Below are 21,058 nucleotides of genomic sequence, written 5' to 3' on the forward strand. Positions count from 1 at the left end.
TACTTTGGGTTGTCTACTACACTACACTAAAGCTAAAATTAACCCTACAAGCTCCCTAATTAACCCCTGCACTGCTGGGCATAATACACGTGTGTTGCGCATCTGAATTTAGCAGCCTTCTAATTACCAAAAAGCAACGCCAAAGCCATATAAGTCTGCTATTTCTGAAGAAAGGGGATCCCAGAGAAGCATTTACAACCATTTGTGCCATAATTGCACAAGCTGGTTGTAAATGATTTCAGTGAGAAACCGAAAGTTTGTGAAAAAATTTGTGAAAAAGTGAACAATTTTTTTTATTTGATCAAATTTGGCGGTAAAATGGTGGCATGAAATATACCAAAATTGGCCTAGATCAATACTTTGGGATGTCTTCTAAAAAACAATATATACAGGTGGCCCTCGGTTTACACCGGTTCAATTTACACCGTTTCAGAATAACAACCTTTTTTTTCAGTCATGTGACTGCTATTGAAAAGCTTTTGGAAAGCAGTGCACTAATTAAAATAGCCAGTAGGTGGAGCTGTCCGTTTGTTTTGCAGCAAAGTTATGCAACTAAAAGGGACACTGAACCCAATTTTTTTTCTTTTGTGATTCAGATAGAGCATGCAATTGTAAGCAACTTTCTAATTTATCAATTTTTCTTCATTCTCTTGCTATCTTTATTTGAAAAAGAACGCATATAAGCTTTTTTGGGGGTTAAGAACTCTGGACAGCACTTTTTTATTGGTGGATGAATTTATCCACCAATCAGAAAGAACAACCCAGGTTGTTCACCAAAAATGGGCCGGCATCTAAACTTACATTCTTGCATTTCAAATAAAGATACAAAGAGAATGAATAAAATTTGATAATAGGAGTAAATTAGAAAGTTGCTTAAGATTTCATGCTCTATCTGAATCACAAAAGAAAAAATTTGGGTTCAGTGTCCCTTTAACTGCCTTAAATTGATCTGTGTACACAGATCAGACCAGATCTATTTAGCAGGCACTTCCTATTATCTTCCTCTCCAGCAGGTGAGGGTGCCTAACTGCTTATTAATCACTGCAGATTGAAATGCATAGAATAGGTGCAGACCCAATATTATCTAACATGCTAACAATGCAGAAAACTGATTGCAGAAAAATGCAAGTAAAAAAACGTTTTGTTTATTAAACTTAGTTTGATGATGATGCAGTCTGCTGTGTGATTATTTTATTAGGTGATGTTTAGCAAATGTTTTTGTTCATTAAACTTAGTTTGATGATGATACAATCTATATTTTTAGGTCTATAATGCTGTTTAGCATTTAAAGTCTTCATTTCAAAGCTTTAAAAATAATGTATTAGGTGTTACTTATGACAATTTTGAGAGGGGCCTGGAACCTAACTCCCTCACTTCCCATTGACTTACATTATAAACTTGGTTTCAACTTACAACGGTTTCGATTTAGAACCATTCCTCCTGGAACCTAACCCCAGCGTAAACTGAGGGCTACCTGTACATGTCAAGGGATATTCAGGGATTCCTGAAAGATATCAGTGTCCCAATGTAACTAGTGCTACTTGTATTCATTGCCCTATAACTTGCAAAAAAAGCAAAGAACATGTAAACATTGTGTATTTCTAAACTCAGGACAAAATTTGGAAACTATTTAGCATGGGTGTTTTTTGGTGGTTGTAGATGTGTAACAGATTTTGGGGGTCAAAGTTAGAAAAAGTGTGTTTTTTTCCATTTTTTCCTCATATTTTATCATTTTTTTATAGTAAATTAAAAGATATGTTGAAAATAATGGTATCTTTAGAAAGTCCATTTAATGGCAAGAAAAACGGTATATAATATGTGTGGGTACAGTAAATGAGTAACAGGAAAATTACAGCTAAACAAAAACACAACAAAAATGTAAAAATAGCCTTGGTCCCAAATGGACAGAAAATGGAGCGTGCAATTTTAAGCAACTTTCTAATTTACTCCTATTATCAATTTTTCTTCGTTCTCTTGCTTTCTTTATTTGAAAAAGAAGGCATCTAAGCTATGAATCCAGCCAATTTTTGGTTCAGGACACTGGATAGCACTTGTTTATTGGTGCTGTCCAATCAGCAAGGACAACCCAAGTTGTGAACCAAAAATGGGCCGGCTTGTAAACTTACATTCTTGCTTTTCAAATAAAGATAGCAAGAGAATGAAGAAACATTGATAATAGGAGTAAATTAGAAAGTTGCTTAAAATTGCATGCTCTATCTGAAATCATGAAATAATTTTTTTTTGGTTCAGTGTCCTTTTAATTTTGACTTGTGGGTCCCTTTTAAATGCTGCGTGGGTTGTGTTTACCTATCCCTTTTAAGACTGTGTGAGCGTTTAGTAAGCGTTTAGTAAGTGTACCTTTAAGTGTGTGCTGTGTAAACATGAGTCTCAGCTGTCTGTGCCTGTACAGTTGGTATTGGCAGGGCTACTTTAAAGGGACACTAAGGGCTAATGGTGGGGCAAATTTCCCCAGAGGAATTTACCATTGCTCGCATGCAATCCTGCCCGCTGTCAATCTCCCCGGTCGGACTAGACCGAAGAAATTGAATTTCGCAAACCTTAGAGGTGGCGAAAGTTGCAGCCGTAGGGGCTCAAAGGCTGGCAAAAGCCTTTGATAAATCACCCTCTTAACCCAAATTTGTTCTTCCATGATTCAGACAGAGCATGCAATTTTAAGCAACTTTCTACTTTACTCCTATTATCAATTTTTCTTTGTTCTCTTGTTATATTTATTTAAAAAAGCAGAAATGTAAGCTTACAAGCCGGCCCATCTTTGGTTCAGCACCTATATAGCGCTTGCTGATTGGTGGACAACCCACCAATGGGGTTCATCTGGTGGTCCCCCAGTCACACCTTGATTGACCTGACAGTGTGGCATGGAGCATTGTCCTGCTTTAAAAACCAATCCTAGAGTTGCAAACCATTGTCCGAGCAGAAGGAAGCACGCTTTCTTTCAGGATAACCTTGTAGGTGGCTTGATTCATCCATCCTCACATAGATACATCTGCCTGATTCCAGCCTTGCTGAAGCACCCCCAGATCATCACCAATTTTCCACCAAATTTCACAGTGGGCACGAGACACTGTGGCTTGTAGAACTCTCCAAGTCTCCATTTATCCATTAGACCACTGGGTGTTGGACAAAGCTGAATATTGGACTCATCAGAGAAGATGACCTGGAATCGGGCAGATTTATCTTTGTGAAGGACGCATGAATCTAGCCATGTACATGGTTATCTTGGAAGAAAACTTGATTCCTTCTGCTCTGACAGTGTTCCCCAACTCTAAGGATTGTTTTTTTTGCAGTACAATGCTCCATTCCACAAAGACAGGTCAAACACAGTGTGGATGGACGACCACCAGATCAAGACCCTGTCACGGCCAGCCCAATCTCCATACCTGAACCCCATTTAAAACCTCTGGAATGTGATCAGGAGGAAGATGGATGGTCACAAGCCATCAAACAAAGCTGAGCTGCTTGAATTTTGAAGTGGCATAAAGTCACCCAACAGCAATGTGAAAGACTGGTGGAGAGCATGTCAAGACGCTTGAAAGTTGTGACTGAAAATCAGGCTTATTCAACCAAATATTGATTTCTGAACTCTTGCTAAATTAAAATGTACATCAAGTGCATTTGATAGACGTTGTTTAAAATTGTGTTTAGTTCTAGATAAAGTACGCTACTGTAAATAGACAATAGTAGGGATTACTACAGTAAACTGTGTTGAATAAGGTGTGCAACAGTAACTTTAGCCAGACAAGTGATGTATGAATTTGCCTTAGATTGAAGGTATGCTGTTTAATGAATGATTTTTGCATAGGGATTTATGTAAAAAAAATCCAACAATTGAGGAGCCAGATGTAGAATTGTAATAGCCATGTTTCTTTGACCCAGATAATACTGTAAATACTCAAAGATTCCATTCCATATAATACTGCCAAATACTGAAAAGCCTCTTTACTGCATACCATTCGTCTAATTTTACTTAAATATGAAACTTTATTTAAATAGCTACGAAATGTTGAATTATGACACTTACTTAATGAAAAATGGAAAACTTGCCCATCATGAAGATGGTGATGCTGATGAAGATAGCGAGGAAGAGGAGTTCGATGAAGGTGATGAGTGGTGCTGGGAAGGCACTGGGGCCAATCTTGCAAAACATTATTCAGTCTCTAGAGGGAGTAATCCACAGGTAACTACTCAAAAATTGTAAAAGTAATGTTGAGATTGAGGAGACTGTGTGATAATTGCATATTTAAGTAATAATGTTGAATTTGTACTTTTATGTTCATATTACATATTATTAGGTTTGCATTCTTCTTCATTAGTTCATTTTCTTTTAGTCCAACAGGCAGAATGTACAGTCTTCCTCTAAAGCATATACAGTGACGGATAAAGTTTTACAAAAGTATGAAAATAAAATTAATTTAAGTAAGTAAAAGTGGACACTGTTTATTGTGAAGCTCAGATTTCTTCATTATTTCCCACATGCCAAATTCTAAAGGGATAGATATGTAACAATTGTTATGACATTTATCTTTAAAGTAGCTCTTTTTGTAAAATTAAAATACATAGCATCTTACTTACTTAGGGCCAGATTACAAGTGGAGCATTATTTAGGTATCCAGCACGCGCGCAAACTCCGCTAGAAGTTTTTTTCATGCATCGGGTAGCGCTCGTATCACAAGTTGAAATTAAAAAGTTTTCGCGTGCGCGTTAACCAGATGTGCGCAAAAAGACGTATCTTGAATATCGAGTTAACGTATTCACCCATAGTAGACAATGGAGCAAAAAACCCTAACACCATATACACACACATAAACTCAATCGCATATTCTCAAGTGTGCTAACCTGACATGAAAATCTGAATATTTTACATTCCAATGTTCTTCAAATAGCATATATATATATATATATATATATATATATATATATATATATATATATATATATATATATATATATATACATGATTATAAACGGCAAAGGATGGTATACAAAATAGATTACCAGATGACAAGTGGAGCATTATTTAACACCTCAGTCTCATGTTACAAATTGAAAGTAAACTGTTTTCATTTGCGCGCTAATACGTTGAGCGTAAAAAGCCGAACTTTGAATATCACACACGCAATAACCTATCCCCCCATAGGAGTCAATGGAGCAAAAATTGTTGAAAAAACCTAACGCCCTATTCGCGTGTAAACCCAATTGCATATTCTCAAGTGTGCTATCCTGAATAACAGAACATGTTCTATTTATTCTTAAATACATATTTCTGCATATATCTGATATTTTGGTACAATATACAGTATGTATGTGTGTGTGTGTGTATGTGTATGTGTGTGTGTATATATATATATATATATATATATATATATATATATATATATATATATATATATATATATATATAGGTATAGGTATAGATATATATAGGAATATCTATTTATAAATACATAGAACATTGGAATGGGAAATATTTACAGTAAATACACAGTATAACACTTTATTAAATATGAATATTGCATAGATATGCTTTAACATGTTTTCATCTACGTAGCTGCAAAGGGCTCCAATGCACTTATATATATGTCTATATATGTGTTCATATGTGTATATATTTCTGTAAATACATATATACACATATAAATACTTAAATATATCTGAAAGCACATATAAACACATATATATATATATATATATATATATATATATATATATATATATACTGTGTGTGTATATATATATATATATATATATATATATATATATACTTACATATAAATATTTAGACATGTATTTGTATGTATCTCCTTTTGCCTACTTTTTTTTTTCTTCTAACACCTGAGACCTATCGTTGAACCCTTACATTTTTTTATTAGATAGTGTTATTATGAGTGTAACTGTATTTTTTAACATATTTTTTTTTATGCTTTGTGCAACTTTTTTTTTTCACGAAACAGTTAACCACGCAGTAATAATTCTAGCGTAAACTGCTCATGCGATTGCGTTTACTTTCAACTTGTAATATAAGCGATAATCCCAACGTGCAAATACCTGCGATAAACCCCTTTTTGCGTGTGCGTAACTATTCACACGTCACTTGTAATCTAGCCCTTAATTGGAAATTAAACACTAAGAGCCAGATTACAAGTGGAACACAAAATATTGCTTTAGCAAAAAATGATATTTGCGCTCCACTTTGTAATACCTGCGCACGCTAATGTGCACTGGTATTACAAGTTTACAGCTATGAGAACACAACCTCACATTCACGAGAGAGCGCTTCCATAGGCGCAGCGAAGAGGTAAGTAGCGCAGCACTTAGTAAATATATATGTATATGCTAATATAAATGTATTAATATACACATATTAACACATAAATATGTATGTATATCAGCATATAATTATATAACATATTTACATTGTGGTCTATGAGAACACACAGTTCCCATAGACCACAATGTAAAGGCACTTTTCAGTGCCATTTTCTTCTAACACCCCACACCCACCAATTTTAAAGCCCCAAAAACTGCCTAGGGCAGTTTTTATTTTTTTATTTTAATAAAACTGCTACATTTTTTAAAAATAAAAAACTACAATGTACTCTATTTTGAGGGAAATTGGGGCACTTTTAGAAAATTAACCAGAGATCTAATCTCTGGTTAATTTTTGGAGTATTAATTTGCTACCGCGAGGTCACGGTAGCAATAACCAGCCACTTGTCATGGCTGATTAATTATTGTAAAATACAGAAGCAATAATATCATAAGGCAAATACAATTAAGTAATTTGCTTTCTTTCTGGGTTTTTTCTTTAAGATTAACCTTTTAAATTGCACCCTGTTTAATGCCAACATTAGTCATGAGTAATTTTTACATTTAGTGTTTGTATTTAAATATTTATCCTCACAAATCCCATCTATCTCTTACTAAAACAAAGCAGGAAACTGTCAAATAAAGAGGTTTAATGTCATTTTTGTACGTTTCAGCTAAACTTAATCTTTCTGACTCTGTTATGAATAAAGTAACTGAAAAATCCAGACAGAAAGAGTCTGACACGTGAGTATTAAGCAAGATTTATTTTTACACTTTCAGACACACCATATTTTCACAGCATGTGTGTAGTAGACAAATGTCACTAAAAGCTTTAAATAATGAAAATGCCAGCAACAGTTTAAGTAGATGACTGTATCCACATGTTAAGGAAGTTTGAAACCTTTCTCCCAGAATTACTGCAATTATAGTTTTAAATAAACTGATTAAAGGGCCATTCTAGCGAAGAAAGAAAAAAAAAAAGATTACATTCTCTAATTAATTAGAGCATGTAATTTTATCACAAATGATGCTGCAAGTCTGTGTCTAACCCCCATAAATGAGTTAAACACACAGTAAAGAACCACTTGGGAGCCGCAGAGAACTGACCCAATCAGCAGTTGTAGTTACACACCTTACCTGCACATCTGCTGCTGCTGATTGGGTCAACAGCAGTTTCCTCTCAAGGCCAGCAGATCTTTTCAAGGTTAAACACATAGACTCACAGTGTCTCTAGTGTTAACATTTTATTCTTACAAATTAGAATGTGATTTTTTTTCACTAGAATAGCCCTGTAAAGTCTTTTATAGGGGGGGTATATCAATAAGTCCTAAAACTGTCATAGAAAGGAAACGTGTTGTAAGAACATTTGTTAGGAAGGTTTGCATTTGTTTGTAGCCAAGTTATACATCCAGTAAACAGCCTGTTGGGTACTGGTTATGGTATCGCCTTTGCTCTGGACAGTAAGAGACAGAACAAGCCTCTCTGAAGCTTTGGGGCAACCATTAGTTAAATTACAGGAAATGGGAGTTATCAATGTAAGTACATACAGAGTTTTTGTTTGCTTATATGATAATTACATTGTTGTGGGGATTTAAAAGTTTGAGTTTGCTCATGATTTCAGTATGTTAGCTTCTTATCCACTTTAACAGGAATATCTTAAATGAAATATGCAGCCTAGCATAAATGATCTCATCATGTAGTGCAGTGGGTTTAAAACTACTCCCCCTAGCCAAGATTTATCTAACTCCAGTGTATCTGCTATTATTAGTTATTTGTAGGGTGCTAACAGATTCCGTGCTACATTACATCTCTCTTCTCTTTATTAGGTACCGAGTTAAAGATAAGTCTGATCGAGCAACAGTAGAGCAGGTATGTTGTAATTATAATCATGCTGCTCAGACTCTTCAGATGAAACTTCATGAGCTACTCATTCTGTAATTTCACTTTTCAGTACAGCAATGTTTGATTTTGCAGTTGAGCAGTCTTACACACTGAGTGCCATATATATAGAGGAGTTTTAAGTATTGCTAACTGTGAGAGAGACATCTGAGTACCCAAAACATCTTAGTTACATAAACTATAATGTCAACTACAGTGAAGAACTGGAGTAAAAAAATACCCAAATATTTTATATATTGGTATATCCTGTTGTCTGCTGGTAGCTTTTTGAGCGTTTAGAATGACATCACATAATGCTGATTTAATACAAGTGATGATAAAAAAAAAAAAAACAGGCATCAGGCCGTGCATGTAATTAATGTAGTTGTCAATTGCCTTCTACAGGATATTGGCAGTTGCACACTTGTGGAATGACACAATATCAGCATACTCTGGGGTGATTATTGACAGGTTTTTTTGCAACATTTGGGAAGCTAATCTTTACACTTGCCTTATGCACATGACTGACAGCAAGCTCAACATCTAATGGACTAATCCTGCGTCTCTTTGGCTAGTATACAAAAGATAATTGAAGAAGAAAGCAAATCCACATTTTTCATTTACTCTGCAAACATCTTTGAAATCTAAAGGATGTTGATGGGAACTAGATTTTGATTGGGTCTGTAAAAGCCATGTAAGACCCTATCCATAAGACTGAACCACAAGGCTTACTTACAATTCTATAAAAAATAAACAGCTTGTTAGTGCAGGGTTAGAGGGCACTTGACTTAAATATGTTCATCTTTAAGGTGCTTGACCCCAGGACACGGATGATTCTCTTTAAGATGCTTACAAGAGGAGTGATATCAGAAATTAACGGTTGCATAAGTACAGGGAAAGAAGTAAGTTCAAATTCACCTCTGAATCCTTATCCACTGCACCCAGTGTTATCCATTACTGCTATACTTTTGTTATATATTTCTAGGTTTTGTTACATATTTATAAATAACTTTTCTTGATTTTTTAAAATTTATTAAAATGGTCACAAATAAATCTTATTTTATAATAGTAATGTAGTTGTAAATTTGATACAGTTGTTGTATGTGTTCTATGTCTTCTTTTCACTGTGGGTCTAAAGGAAATCCCTCCCAGTATATTTAAGTCTTTTTTGTATTTTCAGGCTAATGTATATCACGCTAGCACTTCAGATGGGGAGAGTAGAGCAATAAAGATTTACAAGACGTCAATATTGATGTTTAAAGATCGTGACAAATATGTGAGTGGGGAATTCAGGTGAGTTACTTTTTTTTTGCCAGTCTGTCATTCTTTGCTATTAATAAACTACGCTTTCCATAATATTTATTTATTAATTTTGTGTTTAAGATTTCGTCATGGCTACTGCAAGGGAAATCCTAGAAAAATGGTGAAAACATGGGCTGAAAAAGAAATGAGGAACTTAATAAGGTAACTAAACATTAGGTTTTTGTTGTTGTGGTTTTAAATAATTTTAGGCCATGCGCCTGTTATTAAATTCACAAAAAATATTCCTAAGATTTTTAACCCAGATTCACTGTCACCATTCAGATGCACATTTACTGGTGAGTGATTGTGTAACTTAATACACTGTCACATCTGCCACATTTTTATATTATCTAATATTAAATGGACATAAAACAAGTTGGGATAGAGACAAAATAATATAATATGTACTTTAATTACTTTACCTGCAAATTTATACTGCAGTGCCTCGCCATTAAACCTTTTTCTCCTGTTAAGTGTGGTCAGTCCACGGGTCATCATTACTTCTGGGATATTAACTCCTCCCCAACAGGAAGTGCAAGAGGATCACCCAGCAGAGCTGCTATATAGCTCCTCCCCTCTACGTCACACCCAGTCATTCTCTTGCACCCAACTAATAGATAGGATGTGTGAGAGGACTGTGGTGATTATACTTAGTTTTTGTATCTTCAATCAAAAGTTTGTTATTTTAAAACAGCACCGGAGTGTGTTGTTCCTTCTCAGGTAGAATTTGAAGAAGAATCTACCTGAGTTTTTGTATGATTTTAGCCGGCGTAGTTAAGATCATTTTGCTGTTCTCGGCCATCTGAGGAGTTGAGGTAAACTTCAGATCAGGGGACAGCGGGCAGGTTCACCTGCAATGAGGTATGTAGCAGCATATTATTTTCTGAGGAATGGAATTGACTGAGAAAATACTGCCAATACCGATATAATGTAAGTTCAGCCTTAAATGCAGTAGTAGCGACTGGTATCAGGCTGTCATGTTTGTATATTTACATTTCAGTATTCTGGGGAATGGTACTTCACTGGGATAATACTGTATGCATACATTTTTTTTTAGCCTAACTTGCAGTGGGAACGACTAGCAACAGGCTTTCTAATGTCACTTCATTTATTGATGTTAAACGTTTTGCTGGCATGTTAAATCGTTTAATTATCTGAGGTACTGGGTGAAAAATTGTTTTGGGCACTGTTTTTTCCACTTGGCGGTAGTTTTATTTAAATTAAGACGGTTTACTGATCTCCCTCACTGATGTGTGTGAGGGGGAGGGGCCTATTTTGGCGCTTTTGCTACGCATCAGAAAATTCAGTCACAAGTCTGTTTTCTTCCCTGCATGATCCGGTTCGTCTCTACAGAGCTCAAGGGTCTTCTAAAGTTATTTTGAGGGAGGTAATCACTCACAGCAGACCTGTGAGATTGTGCTTTGACTGTGATAAAAAACGTTTTTATTATATACTTTTTTTCTGCTATGTAAGGGTTTGTTATTCATTACTATGGGAGCAATCCTTTGCTAAATTGTGTTTTTACCGGAAAGAATTTGAATTTATAATTTCTCCGGTTCATTGTTATTCTACTGTCATAACTTTTTTCTGTGCTTCGTAAAGGCACAGTACGTTTTTTCATATTTCTTGTAAATTGAGTTGAAAAGTATTTCCAAGTTTGCTAGTTTATTGCTAGTGTGTTAAACATGTCTGACTCAGAGGAATATCTCTGTGCTATATGTGCTAAAGCCAAAGTGGAGCCCAATAGAAATTTATGTACTAATTGCATTGATGCTACTTTAAATAAAAGTCAATCTGTACAAATTGAACATCCTTCACCAAACAACGAGGGGAAAGTTATGCCGACTAACTTGCCTCACGTGTCAGTACCTGCATCTCCCGCTCGGGTGGTGCGTGATATTGTAACGCAGAGTACTTCAGGGCGGCCATTACAAATCACATTACAGGACATGGCTAATGTTATGACTGAAGTTTTGTCTAAATTACCAGAACTTAGAGGTAAGCGTGATCACTCTGGGATGAGAACAGAGTGCGCTGATAATATTAGGGCCATGTCAGATACTGCGTCACAGTATGCAGAACATGAGGACGGAGAGCTTCAATCTGCAGGTGACGGTTCTGATCCCAATAGAGTGGATTCAGACATTTCTAACTTTAAGTTTAAGCTGGAAAACCTCCGTGTATTGCTAGGGGAGGTATTAGCGGCTCTGAATGATTGTAACACCGTTGCAATCCCAGAGAAATTATGTAGGCTGGATAGATACTATGCGGTACCGGCGAGTACTGACGTATTTCCTATACCTAAGAGGCTTACAGAGATAATTACTAAGGAGTGGGATAGGCCCGGTGTACCCTTTTCCCCCCCTCCTGTATTTAGAAAAATGTTCCCAATAGACGCCACCACACGGGACTTATGGCAGACGGTCCCTAAGGTGGAGGGAGCGGTTTCTACTCTGGCTAAGCGTACCACTATCCCAGTGGAGGATAGCTGTGCCTTTTCAGATCCAATGGATAAAAAATTAGAGGGTTACCTTAAGAAAATGTTTGTGCAACAAGGTTTTATATTGCAACCCCTTGCATGTATTGCGTCTGTCACGGCCGCGGCCGCTTTTTGGTCCGAGTCTCTGGAAGAGACTCTTGACTCAATGACTATAGAGGAGATTTCAAACAAGCTTAAAACTCTTAAGCTAGCTAATTCATTTGTTTCAGATGCCGTAGTACATTTAACTAAACTTACGGCTAAGAATTCCGGATTCGCCATTCAGGCACGCAGAGCACTGTGGCTAAAATCCTGGTCAGCTGACGTTACTTCTAAATCTAAATTACTTAACATACCTTTCAAAGGGCAGACCTTATTCGGGCCCGGTTTGAAAGAAATTATCGCTGACATTACTGGAGGTAAGGGCCATGCTCTACCTCAAGACAGAGCGAAACCTAGGGCTAGACAGTCTAATTTTCGTTCCTTTCGTAATTTCAAGGCAGGAGCAGCATCAACTTCCTCTGCACCAAAACAGGAAGGAGCTGCTGCTCGCTACAGACAAGGCTGGAGACCCAACCAGTCCTGGAACAAGGGCAAGCAGGCCAGAAAACCTGCTACTGCCCCTAAGACAGCATGAAGTGAGGGCCCCCGATCCGGGAACGGATATAGTGGGGGGCAGACTTTCTCTCTTCGCCCAGGCTTGGGCAAGAGATGTCCAGGATCCCTGGGCGTTAGAGATCATATCTCAGGGATATCTTCTGGACTTCAAAGCCTCTCCCCCAAAAGGGAGATTTCATCTGTCAAGGTTGTCAACAAACCAAATAAAGAAAGAGGCGTTTCTACGCTGTGTACAAGATCTTTTTCTAATGGGAGTGATCCATCCGGTTCCGCGGTCGGAACACGGACAGGGGTTTTACTCAAATCTGTTTGTGGTTCCAAAGAAAGAGGGAACCTTCAGACCAATCTTGGATTTAAAGATCCTAAACAAATTCCTAAGAGTTCCATCGTTCAAAATGGAAACTATTCGGACAATTCTACCCATGATCCAAAAGGGTCAGTACATGACCACAGTGGATTTAAAGGATGCTTACCTTCACATACCGATTCACAAAGATCATTACCGGTATCTAAGGTTTGCCTTCCTAGACAGGCATTACCAGTTTGTAGCTCTTCCATTCGGATTGGCTACGGCTCCAAGAATCTTCACAAAGGTTCTGGGTGCTCTTCTGGCGGTACTAAGACCGCGAGGAATTTCGGTAGCTCCGTACCTAGACGACATTCTGATACAAGCTTCAAGCTTTCAAACTGCCAAGTCTCATACAGAGTTAGTACTGGCATTTCTAAGGTCGCATGGATGGAAGGTGAACGAAAAGAAGAGTTCTCTCTTTCCACTCACAAGAGTTCCCTTCTTGGGGACTCTTATAGATTCTGTAGAAATGAAGATTTACCTGACAGAAGACAGGTTAACAAAGCTTCAAAATGCATGCCGTGTCCTTCATTCCATTCAACACCCGTCAGTAGCTCAATGCATGGAGGTGATCGGCTTAATGGTAGCGGCAATGGACATAGTACCCTTTGCACGCCTTCATCTCAGACCGCTGCAATTGTGCATGCTAAGTCAGTGGAATGGGGATTACTCAGATTTGTCCCCTACTCTGAATCTGGATCAAGAGACCAGAAATTCTCTTCTATGGTGGCTTTCTCGGCCACATCTGTCCAGGGGAATGCCATTCAGCAGGCCGGATTGGACAATTGTAACAACAGACGCCAGCCTACTAGGTTGGGGCGCTGTCTGGAATTCTCTGAAGGCTCAGGGATCATGGACTCAGGAGGAGAGTCTCCTGCCTATAAACATTCTGGAATTGAGAGCAGTTCTCAATGCTCTTCTGGCTTGGCCCCAGTTAACAACTCGGGGGTTCATCAGGTTTCAGTCGGACAACATCACGACTGTAGCTTACATCAACCATCAAGGAGGGACAAGAAGCTCCCTAGTGATGATGGAAGTATCAAAGATAATTCGCTGGGCAGAGTTTCACTCTTGCCACCTGTCAGCAATCCACATCCCGGGAGTGAAGAACTGGGAGGCGGATTTCCTAAGTCGTCAGACTTTTCATCCGGGGGAGTGGGAACTTCATCCGGAGGTCTTTGCCCAAATACTTCGACGTTGGGGCAAACCAGAGATAGATCTCATGGCGTCTCGACAGAACGCCAAGCTTCCTTGTTACGGGTCCAGATCCAGGGATCCGGGAGCAGTCCTGATAGATGCTTTGACAGCACCTTGGACCTTCAGGATGGCTTATGTGTTTCGACCCTTCCCGATGCTTCCTCGATTGATTGCCAGAATCAAACAGGAGAGAGCATCAGTGATTCTTATAGCGCCTGCGTGGCCACGCAGGACCTGGTATGCAGATCTAGTGGACATGTCATCCTGTCCACCTTGGTCTCTGCCTCTGAGACAGGACCTTCTAATTCAGGGTCCTTTCAAACATCAAAATCTAATTTCTCTGAAGCTGACTGCTTGGAAATTGAACGCTTGATTTTATCAAAGCGTGGTTTTTCGGAGTCAGTTATTGATACCTTAATACAGGCTAGGAAGCCTGTTACCAGAAAGATTTACCATAAAATATGGCTTAAATACTTACATTGGTGCGAATCCAAGAGTTACTCATGGAGTAAAGTTAGGATTCCTAGGATATTATCCTTTCTACAAGAAGGTTTAGAAAAGGGTTTATCTGCTAGTTCCTTAAAGGGACAGATCTCAGCTCTGTCCATTCTTTTACACAAGCGTCTGTCAGAAGTTCCAGACGTTCAGGCTTTTTGCCAGGCTTTGGCCAGGATTAAGCCTGTGTTTAAAACTGTTGCTCCACCATGGAGCTTAAATTTAGTTCTTAACGTTTTACAGGGTGTTCCGTTTGAACCCCTTCATTCCATTGATAACAAGCTGTTATCTTGGAAAGTTCTGTTTTTAATGGCTATTTCCTCGGCTCGGAGAGTCTCTGAGTTATCTGCTTTACATTGTGATTCTCCTTATCTGATTTTTCATTCAGACAAGGTAGTTCTGCGTACTAAACCTGGGTTCTTACCTAAGGTGGTCACTAACAGGAATATCAATCAAGAGATTGTTGTTCCATCCTTGTGTCCTAATCCTTCTTCAAAGAAGGAACGTCTTCTACACAATCTGGATGTAGTCCGTGCTCTGAAATTTTATTTACAGGCAACTAAAGATTTTCGACAAACGTCTTCCCTGTTTGTCGTTTATTCTGGTCAGAGGAGAGGTCAAAAAGCTTCTGCTACCTCTCTCTCCTTTTGGCTTCGTAGCATAATACGTTTAGCTTATGAGACTGCTGGACAGCAGCCTCCTGAAAGAATTACAGCTCATTCTACTAGAGCTGTGGCTTCCACTTGGGCCTTTAAGAATGAGGCCTCTGTTGAACAGATTTGCAAGGCTGCAACTTGGTCTTCTCTTCATACTTTTTCCAAATTTTACAAATTTGACACTTTTGCTTCTTCGGAGGCTGTTTTTGGGAGAAAGGTTCTTCAGGCAGTGGTTCCTTCTGTATAAGATCCTGCCTGTCCCTCCCGTCATCCGTGTACTTTAGCTTTGGTATTGGTATCCCAGAAGTAATGATGACCCGTGGACTGACCACACTTAACAGGAGAAAACATAATTTATGCTTACCTGATAAATTCCTTTCTCCTGTAGTGTGGTCAGTCCACGGCCCGCCCTGTTTTTTATGGCAGGTCTAAATTTTTAAATTATACTCCAGTCACCACTGCACCCTTTAGCTTCTCCTTTCTCGTTGGTTCTCGGTCGAATGACTGGGTGTGACGTAGAGGGGAGGAGCTATATAGCAGCTCTGCTGGGTGATCCTCTTGCACTTCCTGTTGGGGAGGAGTTAATATCCCAGAAGTAATGATGACCCGTGGACTGACCACACTACAGGAGAAAGGAATTTATCAGGTAAGCATAAATTATGTTTTTTAGTTTCTGAATTGTAAAGCTCTAACTCCCCCCCACACATTTCCTTCTATGGCTGTATCTATATCTTTTGTTGTTTTGGTAAAATGCAGAAGTGAATAGGGATTATCTGCTGGAGCATGCCTAGAAGCTGTGATCTTAGTTAAAATGCAATGTCTGTGTCTAAACACTGATAAGGGTGGGTGGAGTTAGCTACTCCAGACAGTTTAGCTAAGTAACTAATTTTGCTTATTTTTGAAAAATATTTTAAAATACTTGCCAGTCATTGTTAAACAATTTTTGTATGCAAACTATTTTAAATTAATTAGCCCTTTTAGGATATGCACAGATCTCAACCTGTTTTATGTCCCTTTAAGTGAGTGTTGTGCAAACAAAAAATCATGCCCAAATCCTATATATGTGTACTAGTTTGTGATTGGTTAGAAAGGGTTCTTAAGGGGAACAGGAGTGTTCAATGTTCCTTTAAGGAAACCCTTCACTGACTTTAAGAGGTTGATTTATTATTCCTATTCTCCTATATTTTCTCCTAAAAATGCGCATGAGAAATAAAGGTATTAGCCCAGTTCCTATTCTCCAGCACAGCACATGCGCTTCATACACATCTATGTTGCATAATAATGTAGCACTTTAACTTCAAATTAAAAAACAAATAACAAAATGTGTTCTTATGGCAAAAGGAAACATCATGGAGAGCTCTGTTCTATAAACAATTGTTTACTATTACACTGTCAAATTAGTATTACATTGTTTACCTTTTGAGCTGTCTTCTCAATCATTTTCATAATAATGTCTGTAATATATATTCTTTATATGTTGTTTTGTTGCTGCAGGTTGAACACAGCAGAAATACCCTGCCCAGAACCCATCATGCTTAGAAGCCATGTGCTTGTTATGGGCTTCATTGGTAAAAATGACATGTAAGTCTTCTTAAAACCAGACAGTTTAACTTTAAATGCTTGTTTTGGTCTGTTTTATTAAATTGACTTTACATAACCCCCTTTGCGGGAATTAAAAACATATGGCTAGATTACAAGTGGCGCACTATTTATCGCTCCCACTCGCTTTTTGCGCTGGTTGAGTAGTGTACGTATAAAAAAAATTCACACGAGTGCTAACCCAACGTGGGCAAAAAGCTAAACTTCAAATAACACAACTGCGTTAACTTATTCCCCCATAGACTTCAAGGGAGCTTAAAAAGTGAAGGGAAAAAACATAATTTATGTAAGAACTTACCTGATAAATTCATTTCTTTCATATTGGCAAGAGTCCATGAGCTAGTGACGTATGGGATATGCAATCCTACCAGGAGGGGCAAAGTTTCCCAAACCTCAAAATGCCTATAAATACACCCCTCACCACACCCACAATTCAGTTTAACGAATAGCCAAGTAGTGGGGTGATAAAGAAAGGAGTAAAAAGCATCAACAAAGGAATTTGGAAATAATTATGCTTTATACAAAAAAAATCATAACCACCATAAAAAAGGGGTGGGCCTCATGGACTCTTGCCAATATGAAAGAAATGAATTTATCAGGTAAGTTCTTACATAAATTATGTTTTCTTTCATGTAATTGGCAAGAGTCCATGAGCTAGTGACGTATGGGATAGCCATACCCAAGATGTGGAACTCCACGCAAGAGTCACTAGAGAGGGAGGGATAAAAATAAATACAACCATTTTCCACTGAAAAAATTAATCCACAACCCAAAATATAAGTTTATTCTCATAAATGAAATGAAAAGACTTAAATCAAAAGCAGAAGAATCAAACTGAAACAGCTGCCTGAAGAACTTTTCTACCAAAAACTGCTTCTGAAGAAGCAAATACATCAAAACGGTAGAATTTAGTAAATGTATGCAAAGAAGACCAAGTTGCTGCTTTGCAAATCTGATCAACTGAAGCTTCATTCTTAAAAGCCCACGAAGTAGGGACTGATCTAGTAGAATGAGCTGTAATTCTATGAGGCGGGGCTAGACCCGACTCCAAATAAGCTTGATGAATCAAAAACTTTAACCACGAAGTCAAGGAAACAGCAGAAGCCTTCTGACCTTTCCTAGAACTAGAAAATAAAACAAATAAACTAGAAGTCTTCCTGAAATCTTTAGTAGCTTCAACATAATATTTCAAAGCTCTTACCACATCCAAAGAATGTAAGGATCTCTCCAAAGAATTCTTAGGATTAGGACACAAGAACGGGACAACAATTTCTCTATTAATGTTGTTAGAATTCACAACCTTAGGTAAGAATTTAAATGAAGTCTGCAAAACCGCCTTATCCTGATGAAAAATTAGAAAAGGAGATTCACAAGAGAGAGCGGATAATTCAGAAACTCTTCTAGCAGAAGAGATGGCCAAAAGAAACAGCACTTTCTCCAACATTGGTGTGTCCGGTCCACGGCGTCATCCTTACTTGTGGGATATTCTCTTCCCCAACAGGAAATGGCAAAGAGTCCCAGCAAAGCTGGTCACATGATCCCTCCTAGGCTCCGCCCACCCCAGTCATTCTCTTTGCCGTTGCACAGGCAACATCTCCACGGAGATGGTTAAGAGTTTTTTGGTGTTTAAATGTAGTTTTTATTCTTCTATCAAGTGTTTGTTGTTTTAAAATAGTGCTGGTTTGTACTATTTACTCTGAAACAGAAAAGGATGAAGATTTCTGTTTGTAAGAGGAAGATGATTTTAGCAGACAGTAACTAAAATCGATTGCTGTTTCCACACAGGACTGTTGAGATGAAGTAACTTCAGTTGGGGGAAACAGTTAGCAGACTTTTCTGCTTAAGGTATGACTAGCCATATTTCTAACAAGACCATGTAATGCTGGAAGGCTGTCATTTCCCCTCATGGGGACCGGTAAGCCATTTTCTTAGTCAAACATAAAAGAATAAAGGGCTTAAAAAAGGGCTTAAAAACTGGTAGACATTTTTATGGGCTAAAACGATTGCTTTATTGGGGCATATTATGCAGATTCTAGCTAATAATTGGCATTATAATCTTGTTGAACGTTTAAAAAAACGGCAGGCACTGTGTTGGACACCTTTTTTAGTCTGGGGGCCTTTCTAGTTATAGACTGAGCCTCATTTTCACGCCATTACTGCGCAGTTGTTTTTAGAGAGCAAGGCATGCAGATGCATGTGTGAGGATCTAAGAATCACTAAAAAAGCTTCTAGAAGGCGTCATTTGGTATCGTATTCCCCTCTGGGCTTGGTTGGGTCTCAGCAAAGCATATAGCTGGGACTGTATAGGGGTTAAATTTAAAAACGGCTCCGGTTCCGTTATTTTAAGGGTTAAAGCTCTGAAATTTGGTGTGCAATACTTTTAATGCCTTAAGACACTGTAATTTTTGAACAATTCCTTCATACTTTTTCACATATTCAGTAATAAAGTGTTTTCAGTTTGAAATTTAAAGAGACAGTAATGGTTTTATTTCAAAACGTTTTTTGTGCTTTGTTGACAAGTTTAAGCCTGTTTAACATGTCTGTACCATCAGATAAGCTATGTTCTATATGTATGAAAGCCAATGTGTCTCCCCATTTAAATTTATGTGATAATTGTGCCATAGTGTCCAAACAAAGTAAGGACAGTAATGCCACAGATAATGATATTGCCCAAGATGATTCCTCAAATGAGGGGAGTAAACATGATACTACATCATCCCCTACTGTGTCTACACCAGTTTTGCCCACACAGGAGGCCCCTAGTACATCTAGTGCGCCAATACTTATTACCATGCAACAATTAACGGCTGTAATGGATAACTCCATAGCAAATCTTTTATCCAAAATGCCTACTTATCAGAGAAAGCGCGATTGCTCTGTTTTAAACACTGAAGAGCAAGAGGGCGCTGATGATAACTGTTCTGACATACCCTCACACCAATCTCAAGGGGTCATGAGGGAGGTTTTGTCTGATGGAGAAATCTCAGATTCAGGAAAAATTTCTCATCAAGCTGAACCTGATGTTGTGACATTTAAATTTAAATTAGAACATCTCCGCGCACTGCTTAAGGAGGTGTTATCTACTCTGGATGATTGTGACAATTTGGTCATTCCAGAGAAATTATGTAAGATGGACAAGTTCCTAGAGGTTCCGGTGCCCCCCGACGCTTTTCCTATACCCAAGAGGGTGGCGGACATAGTAAATAAAGAGTGGGAAAAGCCCGGCATACCTTTTGTTCCCCCCCCCCTATATTTAAGAAATTATTTCCTATAGTCGACCCCAGAAAGGACTTATGGCAGACAGTCCCCAAGGTCGAGGGGGCGGTTTCTACTCTAAACAAACGCACTACTATTCCTATCGAAGATAGTTGTGCTTTCAAAGATCCTATGGATAAAAAATTAGAGGGTTTGCTTAAAAAGATTTTTGTACAGCAAGGTTACCTTCTACAACCAATTTCATGCATTGTTCCTGTCACTACGGCAGCGTGTTTCTGGTTCGAGGAACTAGAAAAGTCGCTCAGTAAAGAATCTTCGTATGAGGAGGTTATGGACAGAGTTCAAGCACTTAAATTGGCTAACTCTTTTGTTTTAGATGCCGCTTTGCAATTAGCTAGATTAGCGGCGAAAAATTCAGGGTTTGCTATCGTGGCGCGCAGAGCGCTTTGGCTAAAGTCTTGGTCAGCGGATGTGTCTTCCAAGACAAAATTGCTTAACATTCCTTTCAAAGGTAAAACATTATTTGGACCAGATTTGAAAGAGATTATTTCAGACATCACTGGGGGAAAGGGCCACGCCCTCCCACAGGATAGGTCTTTTAAGGCTAAAAATAAGCCTAATTTTCGTCCCTTTCGCAGGAACGGACCAGCCTCTAATTCTGCATCCCCTAAGCAAGAGGGTAATACTTCACAACCCAAACCAGCCTGGAAACCAATGCAATGCTGGAACAAGGGTAAGCAGGCCAAGAAGCCTACCACTGCTACCAAAACAGCATGAAGGGATAGCCCCCGATCCGGGACCGGATCTAGTGGGGGGCAGACTCTCTCTCTTTGCTCAGGCTTGGGCAAGAGATGTTCAGGATCCTTGGGCGCTAGAAATTGTTTCTCAAGGTTATCTCCTGGAATTCAAGGAACTACCCCCAAGGGGAAGGTTCCACAGGTCTCA

At 38.4% G+C, this 21,058-nt stretch overlaps 1 protein-coding gene across 1 annotated transcript in view; it reads left to right on the plus strand.

Annotated features, from left to right (window-relative positions):
* Positions 1-21,058, plus strand: part of RIOK1 (RIO kinase 1) — a 100,307-nt gene that overhangs the window by 9,895 nt on the left and 69,354 nt on the right. The window contains exons 2-9 of the mRNA XM_053714716.1: positions 4,012-4,195; positions 4,347-4,434; positions 6,999-7,068; positions 8,151-8,193; positions 9,012-9,104; positions 9,383-9,495; positions 9,586-9,666; positions 16,793-16,879. Of these exons, the coding sequence (XP_053570691.1) occupies positions 4,012-4,195; positions 4,347-4,434; positions 6,999-7,068; positions 8,151-8,193; positions 9,012-9,104; positions 9,383-9,495; positions 9,586-9,666; positions 16,793-16,879 (759 nt within the window). The remainder of the gene's footprint in view (positions 1-4,011; positions 4,196-4,346; positions 4,435-6,998; positions 7,069-8,150; positions 8,194-9,011; positions 9,105-9,382; positions 9,496-9,585; positions 9,667-16,792; positions 16,880-21,058) is intronic.

The sequence above is a fragment of the Bombina bombina genome, chromosome 5 (genome assembly GCF_027579735.1).
Source record: "Bombina bombina isolate aBomBom1 chromosome 5, aBomBom1.pri, whole genome shotgun sequence".
Taxonomy (NCBI): Eukaryota; Metazoa; Chordata; class Amphibia; order Anura; family Bombinatoridae; genus Bombina; species Bombina bombina.